Source organism: Ovis canadensis, chromosome 24, assembly GCF_042477335.2.
Source record: "Ovis canadensis isolate MfBH-ARS-UI-01 breed Bighorn chromosome 24, ARS-UI_OviCan_v2, whole genome shotgun sequence".
NCBI classification, from domain to species: Eukaryota; Metazoa; Chordata; class Mammalia; order Artiodactyla; family Bovidae; genus Ovis; species Ovis canadensis.
Genome location: NC_091268.1, coordinates 56,154,257 through 56,168,498, shown reverse-complemented (window position 1 = coordinate 56,168,498; position 14,242 = coordinate 56,154,257). Strand labels below are relative to the sequence as shown.

The window sequence follows — 14,242 nt, the reverse complement described above, 5'->3', positions numbered from 1 at the left end:
CCTCCCCAGCAGGTCCCACCAGCCCCCTCCCAAACAACCCTCCAATGCCAACTTCAGGCAAGCGCCAGGCTGGGCCTTCCCGCTTTCTGCGGGGTGTTCTCCAGGCTTAAGATTAGTTCTGCGTGTCCGGGAACCACTCTCAACTGTCAGCAGCCCGCTTTCCTCCACTGGAGTCCCTCCCCTGCGCGTCTCGGATAAAGCCTCGTGAGAGAGGACCGTCTGAAAGCCAGCCCTGCCGGACTCAGCAGCACCCTGGCCCAGGCCCCTCTCGCCCCGACGGCCTCCATGCGGTGGGCGCACTGGCCTGTGCTGCACGAGGACACGCAGAGGCCCCAACACCCACGGTCACAGCGCCATGAGGCCGGGGTCAGCACGCAGCAGCGAGGGTGCCTGTGAGGACGCTGCAGCCTCAGCGCCAGCGTAAGCCACACACTGAGCCTCCCATCCTCAGATGCAGGGCCACGGAGAACCTCCCCGGCACCGCCAGGGGCTCCAGGCCAGCCAAGCAGCCGCCTAGGGTGGGTGACGGGGCCCAGGCATCACTCAGACCTGCCGATCGCAGCCTCTACTGGCAGGTCCACACACAGGAACACCTCTGTGAGCTCAGGAAGCCGACCTGAGTTCTTTGTCAGGCTGGAGAGGGAAGACACCCCGCAGGAGGGTAGCATGCGCTCCACGCAGCTCCCCACAGGTGCCAGCGAGGCGGGGGTGGTACCTCCCAAGTCTCTCTGGCATCTTCTGCTCCCGAGTCAGGGTGAAGACAGAACAGGAAGGAAGCCTGCCAGGCACATCTGTGCCCTCTCTCCCTGAGCCCCGGGGGCACCGGGGTCTGTGCCAAGGCAGCACGGCCCTGCTGCTCTCTCCTCAGAGTGCCCCCACCCCCACCAGCTGAGCGCGCCACCGTCTGACAGCCAAGCCCACCCTCCAGGCGAGCCCCATCGCTGCTTGAGTGACAGCCTGCTCTCAGACCCTGAGGCCCAGGCCAGGAGCTGGCCACCCTGCATCCCAAACACTTGGCATCCCCAAGAGCACAATACAGGAAACACCTTCCAAAGGCCCGCCACAGCGCTGAGGTCTGGAGCACATGGTCTTCAGTGGGGGAAACGCTCACGGAGAGTCTGGAGTGCCGGACACAAACCGTGGGCCACAGCCCCAGCCCCGGGCCAGGGAAGGGCCCGAGACAGACACCCTGCCACCTGTGCTTGGCAGCCACCTCCTGCCAAACCGTAGAGCAGGAGCCCAGGCCCAGTCCCGGGGCGAGAGCCCAGCCCCCCCAAGGTACTGCGCCAGTCTGCAGACGCCCTCGGCGGCCCCAGGAGCTGGGGCGGGGAGCCAGGTCTCCCTCGCGGCCCCCCAAGCCAAGGGGCTGCCCAGCGTCATGCCTGGGGCTGCTTCCCCGGTGACCGTCTCAGGGGCCAAGAAGGGAAGGAAGGCACAGCTATTCCTTCTCGGATGCCCTGGTCACGGCACCGTGAAGAGCAAGGCCCCACGTCCCCGCTACAGGCATGGGCCATCACATCACAGCCGGCCGCACCCGGAGGGCTGCCCACTGCCCCCCATGCCGGCCACACCCCCAGCTCCCTGGAATGGAGGAATGAGGACAGACGGTCAGCCCAAGGGCCAGCCCGGGCCAGGAGGGGGCCGACACAGGTGTGCCTGACAGGCCCAGGGACACCAAGCGCCTTAGGGCAGATGTCCCCCACTGAAGGGGACAGCAAGCTCCCGAGGCCTCTGGAGACACAGCCTCCACAGCAGCAACCCCCACAAGACACAGGGCAGAAGCCGGGACCAGAGCCCTGCCCGGGGTCGAGGGTCCCCAGGGAGGGCCGCCCACTCAGGACAACCACCACCCACCGCCCCGGGCACACCCAAGACAGGCCAGGGAAGGACCTTGTGGTCCCGCCACTGGGAGACTCAGGGCAGCGACTCCAGCTCCAGAGGGTGCTCCCTGCTCCAGCCCCGACTCCCCAGCAGCACCTGAGCCCGGGACACTTCCTGTCACTCCGTCTCCCTTCTCTTCCCCGGGACACGCCCATCTGCCAAGGGACAGTCCCCTCAGGCAGCTCACCCAAGGCGGCAGCCAGAGCCTGCCTGCTGCTGAGGCTGGCCCAGTCACCGGGCGGGGCCCAGGCATGTGTCAGAGCTCCCGCGCGCGGCCTCAGCCCAACCACGAGCAGAGCTCCTGACAGCAGGGAGCTCGGGAGCCTGCAGGACAGCGAGGAGGGAGCAGCACTGGGGGAGAGCCAGCGCACAGGCCCAGCCACCGCCACCCAGCAGCCCTGGGCTCAGCGGCCTCCTGTTTAAGCGACCGTTTCACGTCCCTCCTACGGTTGTGAACCTGTTCTCTGCATGCAACTCAGGGGCAAGGGCCCTGCCTCAAAGCCTGCCTGCTGCAGAGGCCCAAGAGCCGCCAACTGGATCCCTCACTGCTGACAAAGGCCAGGTCACTCCTCGCGCCCATCCCTGGCCTCCAGCCGGTCTTGGAGAATCTGAGCCAGGTCCCCAGGCGGCCAGCCACCCATGGGAAGGGGGCACCGGGCTCCAGGCGGGGAAGGCCGGGGCACTGACTGACCCTGGACTCAGGAAACTGAGGCCGAGCTGCACGGGAGGAGAGCTCGAGCTTCTGACACAAACAACAGCGGCCATGGGAAAGGTTGACGAGGCCCGTGGCTGCCTGCAGCTGACCCCCAGGAGGCCCTGGACAACCGCACAGGCCTCTCCTCACAGCCTCAGAGCTGACAGCCAAGGTTCTCGGGGGAAAGCCCAAGTGCACACGCCGACTGAAATACCTCCCACTGTCCCAGAAGCTCCCCTGCCCCGCCCTGCCCTGCCCAAGACACTGGCCTTGTGAAGGCCGCAGTGGCTTTCTAAGGGGGTAGGCCCTCGGGGATGCCCCAGGCGGAGTGTGCAGCCCCCAGGCCCTCCTCACGTTCTGACCCCTCAGGACACCCCCACTCTGCCCAGGGACACTGGCACCCACCAGGGAGGGGCCTGGGTCCTCCCACAGCCCCAGGAGGCCCGCGGGCACGACTGGCTCTCAGCAAGCCTCTGCCAGGTCCGAGCCCCTGGGACAGCACAGCTGCCTCCGCACCCCCCAGAGAAAGCCCCTGGGAATCCAGCGCAGCCTGACCTGGTCTAAACCCTTTCACTGCCTGGCTTTAGACTGTCGCTTCACGTGAATTTAAAAGGGGGCACAGAAGTAGAAGAGCCGTATGTGCAAAGATGGGAGTGCCTCAAGAGCCAAGTGAGCAGCAGAGCAGCACAGGTCCGCCTGCTTGCCCGAGCACAGGCTGCTGCTCGGCCTGGGGGAGCACACACAGGGGTGCCCCCAGGAAGAGCTGCTTCCGGAGCCCGCTCCTCCACCACGTTCCCTACAGCGCTGCACAGCCCAGAGCCGGGGAGACGGGGCCGTGCCCAGCGGGGGCTCCATCAGAGCTTCCCGGCGGCCCAGACCCCACGGGAAGAAAGCAGTTTCTTTCCCGCTGGGGCTGAGCGAACCTGTCAGGGTCTGTCCACACCTTGCTGCACAAGTCCAGCAGGCAGAGGCTGGGCCACGACGCTGCCAACTCACATGTGAAGCCCTCGGCAGGGAGCGGGAGGCCCCCAGAGGGCTGCAGCTGAGAGAATGCACGCTGTCAGGACGCTCCCTGCCACTCTGGTCTTCTGGTTCCTGCTGGGCATACTGTGCACAGCACCAGGACTCTGCCACAGCAGCCAAGCGCCAAAGGGTGCCCTGCCCAAGTCACAGCAAGCCACAGATCTGCCAAGCAAGGCTGTCGCGATGCCCTCACTCGCCACCAAGCGTTCATGAAAGGCGCCTTGGATCTGGGCACAGAGGCTCTAAAGGCAGAGGCTCCTGGGTCACAAGTCTGAAGCCTGAGGACGACCAGAACAGAAGACACAACTTCCAAGGCTGAAAGAGGCTGAGGACTCGGCACCCACAGCGAGTAAACCCCCGGGAACAGCTGCTGTCGGCCTCCGCAGGCAGGTGAATCTCTGGGATCAGTTCCGAAGCCCCCGGACTCTGCCTGCACCCCTGGGAGAGGAAGCCCACAGCTGGGGCCGCAGGGGCCTGGGAGCTAACACCTCATAGACGCACAGGCCTGAGGGCGAATCAAGCATGGTTCAATGCCCCACTGAAGACCTAGGATTCCTGAGAACAGCTGGGAACATGTGAGAGAATGAATGAACCAAGAATAAATAGGAACTCGGCCGAGACGAAGGAGGCATCAGCTTGCAGGACCCGAAGGGGCCCAGCTCACAAACACCCAAAAGGCCTAAGCTTTCCCCTTCCATCTTCTCTCCAACTTCTAAAGAAAGCCACACCAAGACCAATTAAAATAACTGAGATGGCCGACAACCCAGCCGCCTCCCCAGGCGCCCACAGCACTTCCTGTATTGATCAGCCCAGCACCCAGGTAATGAGAAATCGGGAACACAGCCACCAGGGTAATAACAGTGTCCAAGCTGGTCAGTAGGATCCGTTCTTAGGAGGAGATTATGCATGCCTTGTGCCGTCCTCCTAATTGGCCTCACACATCAGGGGAACGGTACCCAGGCCTTGTCACCTGGCCAGCCTACAAATGCTTCTGGGAAACGTCCAGATCAGCACTTGTCAGCTCCCAGCTTCGCTCCAGATGATGGGTCAGCAGTTTTGGGGCCGCAGCTGCCAGGCTTCAGAGCCAACAACCCCGCCCGCCCTTCTGTGTCCCTGGTGCCAGCAGCCCCGTGCCGGCTACTCCATCACACCTGCGCTCACACTGGCAGGCTCTGCACCCTCCCTGCCTGACTGAAACCGGGCCAGACTCAGGCACAAAAGGGTGGAGACGGAGCCGACGCGCAGCAGCTCCCTGGCCACAAGCAAGCTGTTTCCTCTATGAAATGAGAGGTTTGGCGGCAGAGGGGCTCAACAGGCGTTCAGTGCCTATTCGGTGAGCATCCCCCACAGGAGGAGCCGCCGAGATGCTTCTACAGGCGCGGCCACTGCACTCCCCTGCCCTCCGCAGTGACTGCACTCCATCTCTGTTAGAGCCTTTGAACACACACTGCCCCAGGCGACCGACGACGTGCTCATGCTGTGACAGAAAGGTCAGGTACACACTTGGAGGGCAATTCGGTCAAACACAGGTATCTTTTAGGGTAAAAAGCTACTGCTAAGAGTTTGTCCAACCAAAATAACACTGCTTACTGGTGGGAAAACAACCCCACTGGAAACACCCTGATGGCCATCAGCAGGGGATCCGAGTCAATCAGAGCCACCGGCACCATGGACGCCGCGGGGCCTGACAACGCAGGAGGCCAGGCTGTGCGGGGCGGGGGCACCGGCGAAGCTCACTGAGAACAGCGAGCCTGCAGGGAGACGGTGCCGAGCGAGCGCCTCCTGGGAGGGGGCAGGGGACACATGAGGCGCTCACACGACAGAGACAACACTGCTTCCCTATTTTTACATTCTGCACCCACTGAACTCACCATGGTAATCGTTCCATGAGATGGATGAGCCCAACCATTATGCTGTGCGCCTTAAACTCGTATGGTGTTGCTTGTTGATGATATTGAAATAAAACTGGAAGAAAAAAAAGCTCATACGTACACACAGCATTTCTAGAAAATTGCATAAGAATTTACCAGCTTCTGCCCAGAAAGACGGACGAGGGTGAGAGCCGTATCAGCCAGGAGCCCCGCCCTGGGGGCAGCCCTCAATCCTGCTCTGAGAGTGGCAGCCCTGGGACCAACTAGGGCACCAAATGCGGCCCCAGACAGCCCACAGGGCAAGCCTGGAGGGCCGCTGGGCGGGGGTGAGGACCGCGTGAAGCTAGTGAAGCTGAGCGGCTCTATGGAGACCGCCAAGACCTTCTGGAGCGAACACCCAGAACAGACGGCCTTTCATTACAGGGGACTGGAATACAAAAGTAGGAAGTCAAGAAACACTTGGAGTAACAGGCAAATTTGGCCTTGGAGTACCGAATGAAGCAGGGCAAAGACTAATAGAGTTCTGCCAAGAGAACACACTGGTTATAGCAAACACCCTCTTCCAACAACACAAGAGAAGACTCTACACATGGACGTCACCAGATGGTCAACACCGAAATCAGACTGATTATATTCTTTGCAGCCAAAGATGGGGAAGCTCTATACAGTCAACAAAAACAAGACCGGGGGCTGACTGTGGCTCAGATCATGAACTCCTTACTGCCAAATACAGACTTAAATTGAAGAAAGTAGGGAAAATCACTAGACCATTCAGGTATGACCTAAATCAAATATCTTATGATTCTACAATGGAAGTGAGAAATAGATTTAAGGGCCTAAATCTGATAGATAGAGTCCCTGATGAACTATGGACGGAGGTTCGTGACATTGTACAGGAGACAGGGATCAGGACCATCCCCATGGAAAAGAAATGAAAAAAGCAAAATGGCTGTCTGGGGAGGCCTTACAAATAGCTGTGAAAAGAGAAGTGAAAAGCAAAGGAGGGAAGGAAGGATATAAGCATCTGAATGCAGAGTTCCAAAGAAGAGCAAGGAGAGATAAGAAAGCCTTCCCCAGCAATCAATGCAAAGAAATAGAGGAAAACAACAGAATGGGAAAGACTAGAGATCTCTTCAAGAAAATTAGAGATATCAAGGGAACATTTCATGCAAAGATGGGCTCGATAAAGGACAGAAATGGTAGGGACCTAACAGAAGCAGAAGATATTAAGAGGTGGCAAGAATACACAGAAGAACTGTACAAAAAAGATCTTCATGACCCAGATAATCACGATGGTGTGATCACTCACCTAGAGCCAGACATCCTGGAATGTGAAGTCAAGTGGGCCTTAGAAAGCATCACTACAAACAAAGCTAGTGGAGGTGATGGAATTCCAGTGGAGCTGTTTCAAATCCTCAACAATGATGCTGTGAAAGTGCTGCACTCAATATGCCAGCACATTTGGAAAACTCAGCAGTGGCCACAGGACTGGAAAAGGTCAGTTTTCATTCCAATCCCAAAGAAAGGCAATGCCAAAGAATGCTCAAACTACCACACAATTGCACTCATCTCACACGCTAATAAAGTCATGCTCAAAATTCTCCAAGCCAGGCTTCAGCAATACGTGAACCATGAACTTCCAGATGTTCAAACTGGTTTTAGAAAAGGCAGAGGAACCAGAGATCAAATTGCCAACATCTGCTGGATCATGGAAAAAGCAAGAGAGTTGTAGAAAAACATCTCTTTCTGCTTTATTGACTATGCCAAAGCCTTTGACTGTGTGGATCACAATAAGTTGTGGAAAATTCTGAAAGAGATGGGAATACCAGACCACCTGACCTGCCTCTTGAGAAACCTATATGCAGGCCAGGAAGCAACAGTTAGAACTGGACATGGAACAACAGACTGGTTCCAAATTGGAAAAGGAGTACAGCAAGGCTGTATATTGTCACTCTGCTTATTCAACTTATATGCAGAGTACATCATGAGAAACGCTGGGCTGGAGGAAGCACAAGCTGGAATCAAGATTGCCGGGAAAAATATCAATAACCTCAGATACGCAGATGATACCACCCTTATGGCAGAAAGTGAAGAGGAACTAAAAAGCCTCTTAATGAAAGTGAAAGTGCAGAGTGAAAAAGTTGGCTTAAAGCTCAACATTCAGAAAACGAAAATCACGGCATCTGGTCCCATCAATGCATGGGAAAAAGATGGGGAGACAGCAGAAACAGTGTCAGACTTTATTTTGGGGGGTCCCAAAATCACTGCAGATGGTGATTGCAGCCATGAAATTAAAAGACGCTTACTTCTTGGAAGGAAAATTATGACCAACCTAGATAGCATATTCAAAAGCAGAGACATTACTTTGCCAACAAAGGTCCATCTAGCCAACGCTATGGTTTTCCCAGTGGTCATGTATGGATGTGAGAGTTGGACTGTGAAGAAGGCTGAGCACCAAAGAACTGATGCTTTTGAACTGTGGTGTTGGAGAAGACTCTTGAGAGTCCCTTGGACTGCAAGGAGATCTAACCAGTCCATTCAGGAGATCAACCCTGGGATTTCTTTGGAAGGAATGATGCTAAAGCTGAAACTCCAGTACTTCGGCCACCTCATGAGAAGAGTTGACTCATTGGAAAAGACTCTGATGCTGGGAGGGATTGGGGACAGGAGGAGAAGGGGACGACAGAGGATGAGCTGGCTGGATGGCATCACCGATTCGATGGATATGGGTTTGGGTGAACTCCGGGAGTTGGTGATGGACAGGGCGGCCTGGCGTGCTGCGATTCATGGGGTCGCAAAGAGTCGGACATGACTGAGCGACTGAACTGGACTGAACTGGCCTTCTGCGGCCCACACCTGGCTTCCACGGCAACACTCCTGCAGCACTCGCTCCAAGTCCCCAGGACCCCGAAAAACTGGAAGAGCCTGGGGTAGTCCCAGCTGCCCATCAGCCTTAGACAAACTACAAACTCAAGAAATGAGCTTGTGCCCAGAGTGAAGGCTGTACACAGCACCTGCTGGCCGCACCGTCCCCGGTGGGGAGTGGGTTTCCTGGGACCTGAGCGAGTGCTCCGTGCTGACAACATCAAGCGGTTTTCACATCTTTATTCGCCACACATCTTCTCAAAGTTATCTGTCCAAAGCCTTTCACCCACTTGCTTAACGTGGTTATCTTATCAATTTGAAAGCGCTTTACTCTGCGCTTTGGACGCAAGTCCTCAGTCAGACACACATGTTGCAAATATTTTGTCATACTCTACGTTTTGCCTTTTTTCTTTAACAGTGTTTTTTGAAAGCAAAAGTTTTTAATTTTGATTGTCTAACATCAATTCTTCTCCATGTATGTCTTGCTTTTTGTGTCCTAAGGACTCTTCACCAAACCGCCGCTTCCAGGAGTGTCTTTGCCCTGCGTCCGTGCCCGCTGCACTCTTCAGTGGCCACTACGAGGCGCCCATGTCTGCAGACTCCCTGCTGGCAGCACCATCTGCTAGAAGGCTCTCTCCCCGAGCCATCTTGTCACCTTTGACCGAGATCAATGGACTCTGAGTATCTGGACTATTCTGCCCCATTGACTTAATCCACGCTATGACCAACCTTCCTGATTAGCGCTGCTCACAGGGAGCCTGCAGTCAGCCTCTGGAAGCCCGCTGACACATTCTTCTTCCAAAGCCTGACAGCCACTCCAGGTCCTTTCCATTTCTGTAGAAATTTTAGAGTCAGTTTATCAATTTCTCCAGAAAAGCCTCCTGGGGCTGAATGGGGCTGCGCGGAACCTATGAATCAGCTCCACAATACCGAGCACGACGGTGCCTGTCTGCCCTGACTGACCCTGCTCCCAGTTTACGTTCTCAGCCATATCTTGCAGTTTCCAGCGCACAGATCCCGTAAACACAGCTCGTTAAACGTACCCCTGAGGACATCACAGACACTTCACAGGGTGTCCCTGTTCAGCACCTTCAAATCACCAGCCAGACCACACTTTTAGGAAAAGACGCTCAGTGCCTCACAGACCTTCACCGCCTTGACTCCCTCCGTCCAACCCCAAGGCCCTGGGACAAGGCCCTCCAGACACCAGAGGCGCCCGCCCTGCTCACCCCGACACGCCCAAGTGCCCAGGCCCCGCCTCCCCCATGCATGGCATTCCCTCACACCCTTCAAGTCCTGAGGCCAACCTGCCCCTGACTCACATGACCCGTGTGCTGGAGACAGGGGTCAGACAAGGCCAAGGGGGGACAAGCTGGCCGAGCGGACATGGACACTCGGCTCGACAGACTTCCCAACAGGTTTGCACTGGCTGCCCACCAGCCCACGCTGCTCCTCCCAGTCATTATCTCTGGGTCCTCGGGATTTAACAAGTCTCAAAACAGGAAGCGGGTGGCCAATGTCATGCTGGGTGGACCCTTCACAGGTCCTAACCTCTGCGAGGCCACAGAGCCCGCTGAGAGCCTGAGAGAAGCCACAGCCCTTCCAGAGCACAGCCCGCAGGGAGGACACGCGGCCTGAAGCACAGAAGCTCAGACTCCGGGGCTGAGAGCGTCTTGCAGAGGCGAGCTGACAGCAGCGTGGGCTGGCGGGAGCTGCGGGAGCTGCAGGCGCAGGCCCCAAGGCTGCAGGGAGCCAGGCTCGCCAAGGGGGTGCCGCCTAGTGGTGGCAGCTCTCAGAAGCCCCAGGAGACTGGTCAGCAAGCAGCCAGAGCCCGGGGTCGCGACAGGCCCCAGAGGATCAACACTGTGGCCATGCTTTGACTGAAAGACCCAAAGTGCCTCCCAGGCCCTCAAACTGCTGCTACTAGCACTAAATGCCGGACTCCAGCGTCTACCGTCCACCAGAGCTAGCTGACCATGCTTGGGAGACGTGGGTCCCTGGACCAGCCTGCAGAATCTCACGTCTACACACACCCACTCGCAAATCTGTGCTTTTGGGGAGATAACAAGTTTTGTCAGATTCTGAAGAGCATGACCCTGTGGTGAGAAGCCCACGTTCCAGAAAACTCTTCCATTTACAGATGTGGAAACTAAGGCATAGAGACCCCACGACAAGGGGGGTCAGACAGATGAGCAGACACAGCTTAACAGGGTCAGGCGCTCAAAGGCCACAGCAGCTGGCATCACAGGCACGAGAGGGCGCGAGAAAGCAGCCACGAGCTCCCTCCTCTGACGGGAGCCTCCCTGGGAGCGGGCGGGAAGCTCATGAGCCCAGAGAGCAGGAGAAACTGCAGGCGAGAGGCCCCACTGGGCCAGCCCACGTGAGCCCGGCTCTGCAGGTGGAGGCCAGGCGAGAACCGCAGCCCAGCCTGTCCTCTGAGACTCAGCGAGGCAGAGAGAAGACAACGGGGCATTTTCAAGCGACAAGCACCTGGAGCCCACAGCGCAGTGGAACTGCCAGGTCTGGGGCAGCAGTCAGAGGGTGTAATTACAGGACGGCCCCTCGCAGCCTTGGCACCGTTTAAAGAGCGACATGAGAAGCACAGAGAAGAACCTGTCTTCAGCTCACACAAGCAGACAAACAGAAGGCTCCTTAACCACCACAGGACCCGGGAGCCAAGGACCGATCCTGAACCATCAACCTCCCAGCTCTGCGCCCAGGCAGAGTCGGTCTGTGTGAGCCGAGAAGGGGCCCAGGGGCTGAGGGCCAGCGGCAGAGCAACCCCAGAAGGGGCAGGGGCCCCAGGAAGCCAGGCGGCAGTGGGGTGGAAGATCCCGCTCACCTATGAGGTCAGCTCGACAGACTCGCTAAGGCTGCTGCAGAGGCCTGATGGCAAACTACCCACTGTTTCCGCTTCCCTGTTCCACCCCTAATGACTCAGCGTATTTCAACTGTTATAACCACCTAAAAGAAATTACTTCTCCTCAACAAAACATCTACCTCCTCAGTATAAACAAAAACAGTCCTTTAAGAAAGCTCAACGCTCCTGGGGCAGTACCTGCTGGCCCCTGAAAGCGTCCTTGGCAGGGAGAGCTGCCCAGCTCCATCCCTTTGAGCCTCCGCAGCCGGAGGCAGGGCTGCTGCCAGAGGGACCTGGGATGCAGGCTCGCTCGCCAAGGGTGCCGCCCGTGAGGAGAAGGCGGCGACTGCGGGCCTGGCACCCTCTGCCTACCTGATGCTCAAGCCAGTGGTCTGGTCCAGCCTCTCCCAGCTCTGCAGCTTCGTCAAGATCCTCTGAAAAGACAGGGAGGGAGACCCCTCAGAGCTCTGTGCCAGCGTTTCCATCCAGGGACACACGGGCCCGCCGTCCCCCCACAGCATGTCACCCCTTCCCCACCACGCACACTCGACCCAGACAGGACAGCGTCACAGGAAACGGACGATCACTGTGACATCACAGCCCCGGTCCTCCACAACCGCCTGCCCTCATCTCCAAAACGCGCCATGCTTCCAGGCTGCTTCTCAACTGCTGAAGCCACACTGAGTGTTTAGCACGTCACTCACACCGCACGTAACTGGGGAGGCTCCCCGCAGGCTAGGACTGTGGGCTGGGGGCCGAGAGAGCCTCACAGACGGGCCTGTAGTAACAGCCTGCACCCCAGGAAGCAGGCCCCGGGCACTGCAGACCCTGGCCCCCACTGCCTCCCGTCTTTCCGGTGCTCCTCAGGATGCTCAGCCCCAATCCCACCCCCAGAACACACACAGAGCAGGCTGGGGTCACCAGCTCAGTTGCTCAGTCATGTCCGACTCTGCAACCCCAAGGAATGCGGCACACCAGGCTTCCCGTCACCAACTCCTGGAGCTTGCTCAACTCATGTCCATCACGTCCGTGATGCCATCCAACCATCTCATCCTCTGTCGTCCCCTTCTCCTCCTGCCTTCGATCTTTCCCTGCATCAGGGTCTTTTCCAATAAATCAGTTCTTCGCATCAGGTGGCCAAAGTATTGCAGTTTCAGCTTCAGCATCAGTCCTTCCAATGAATATTCAAGGTTGATTTTCTTTAGGATGGACTGGCTGGATCTCCTTGCAGTTCAAGGGACTTTCAAGAGTCTTCTCCAACACCACAGTTCAAAAGCAGCAATTCTTCATGGCTGGGGCCATGGCTGCTGGGAAGAACAGGAGGACACGCCCCTACTTGGCCTGAACGCGGGGTCTCTTGCCCAGGATTCCCACAGCTGCGGCACACTGACCCACATGCCACACAAAGTCTCGCCCCCTTTCCAGGCCACCTGCCTCTGCCGAGCTCCTCCTGCGCCGAGCACAGTGATGCTCCATGCGCTCACGCAGCCGCTGGAGCATGTCCTGAGCCCTCTCACATGCCGGGCGAGAGCCTGGTTAATAATCCTATGACTACAGCTGACGCTCAGTCAACACTTACCACTTGTTCAAGCCCTTTACATGAACGTATTCAACCCTCACAGCCCTACAGGGAGACACGCGCTCCTCATCACTCAGGTGGGCAGAGAAGTTAGGTGACCTCCCAGGGCCACACAGCCAGCACACACACGCAGAAGGGTCTGAAACCAGGCAGTGTGACTCCCCACAAAGGAGCTCAACCAACTTTAAAAGAGCCTACGTCCAAAGTAAAACTACTTGTCTCCAGAACTGCTTCTTCAGGCTGTTTCCACATAAGCAAGTGTCTGAGAGGACACGTGCTCTGGCCCCAGGATGCCCCGGCTGGTGGTTGCTGCTGGAGGTAGGCTGACCAGACTGGACATCCTGAGAAGCGGTGCCACAGCTTATGCCAGGCAAACCAGAGAGGGAGGTGACTGAGTGTAACCACAGGTACCCAGTGCGGTAGGACAGAGGACCCTGGGCCTAGAGGCCTCGCACTGGTCTGCCCAGGAGGACTTGGGTGCTTCGGCATGTCCACAAGGTCCCACAGAATGCCCACAGTGAGTCCCAGCAGCAGAGCCGGGAGAGCAATCTCCGCACGGGAGTCTGCTCCTTTTGCGGGGGAACAACGTCTGTGCCGGGCACCAGAGAGTCCTCTGCGCCCTCCCACTCAGCAGCTGGTTAAGTGCTCCAAGGGCTGCTGACCCCACCCGCCACGCACCCGGTAGCTGAGGGCACACGTCTGCTGTCCTGAGCCCGCAGGCGAGCAGCCCAGCGAGGACCTCCCTGGGCTGGACTCAGAGCTCAGAGGACCACACTCCACAGGACGCTCTAGCCACTGGAAGGCCCCAAGGTCCCTGACTCATGGCCCCTCCATCCTCCACGCCACCAAGAGCAGCACAGCAAGCCCTCGTCACTCCACACAGCTCTGGCCTCCTCTACGCGCGCCTACACCCGCCAGGACCTGTGAGCACACTGGTCCACCCGGGGCCAGCAGGAGCCCCAGGGGCACCTCCAACCGAAGGCTAGTGCTCAGCGCCCTTAGAGGTCCCCTTTTTCCACAGTTCTGGGGGTCAGGACGGGGCTGACTACAGGGGCCACCATTCGACCCACCATGTGAGCCCCACAGCCACCATCAGCGGGTCAGCTGGGATGGAGGGTCCCCTCGGCAAGTGGAGGACCCCACAGAGACCAGCTGGCTCACCTCCTTCTCCAGCTCGAGGTCCACCAGCGTCTCCTGCAGCTTCTCCTGCCGCCCCAGCCTGCGCTGCAGCCCCTCCAGCTCCTCCCGCAGCAGGCCGTTGGTGTCCCGCGTCTCCCTGGCAGAGCCAGAAGCAGAGTCATTCAGACAGCCACACCCCCCAGGGACGAGTGCAGAGGCCCTGACCCCGGAAGGCTGCGTGCACACGTTACGTGTGTGCGTGTGCACGTGTGTGCGTGTGCATGTACGTGTGTGCGTGTACACGTGTGTGCGTGTGCACGTGTGTGCGTGTGCACGTGTGTGCGTGTGCA

At 58.1% G+C, this 14,242-nt stretch overlaps 1 protein-coding gene across 5 annotated transcripts in view; it reads right to left on the bottom strand.

Annotated features, from left to right (window-relative positions):
- MAD1L1 (mitotic arrest deficient 1 like 1) overlaps nucleotides 1–14,242 on the bottom strand; it is a 238,739-nt gene that overhangs the window by 211,448 nt on the left and 13,049 nt on the right. For 4 of the 5 annotated variants that reach the window (XM_069569617.1, XM_069569618.1, XM_069569619.1 and 1 more), the window contains 2 exons: nucleotides 13,935–14,049; nucleotides 11,567–11,628 (listed from right to left, as the gene is read on the bottom strand). In XM_069569617.1, the coding sequence (XP_069425718.1) occupies nucleotides 11,567–11,628; nucleotides 13,935–14,049 (177 nt within the window). The remainder of the gene's footprint in view (nucleotides 1–11,566; nucleotides 11,629–13,934; nucleotides 14,050–14,242) is intronic. The other variant, XM_069569621.1, reaches the window with a different exon arrangement.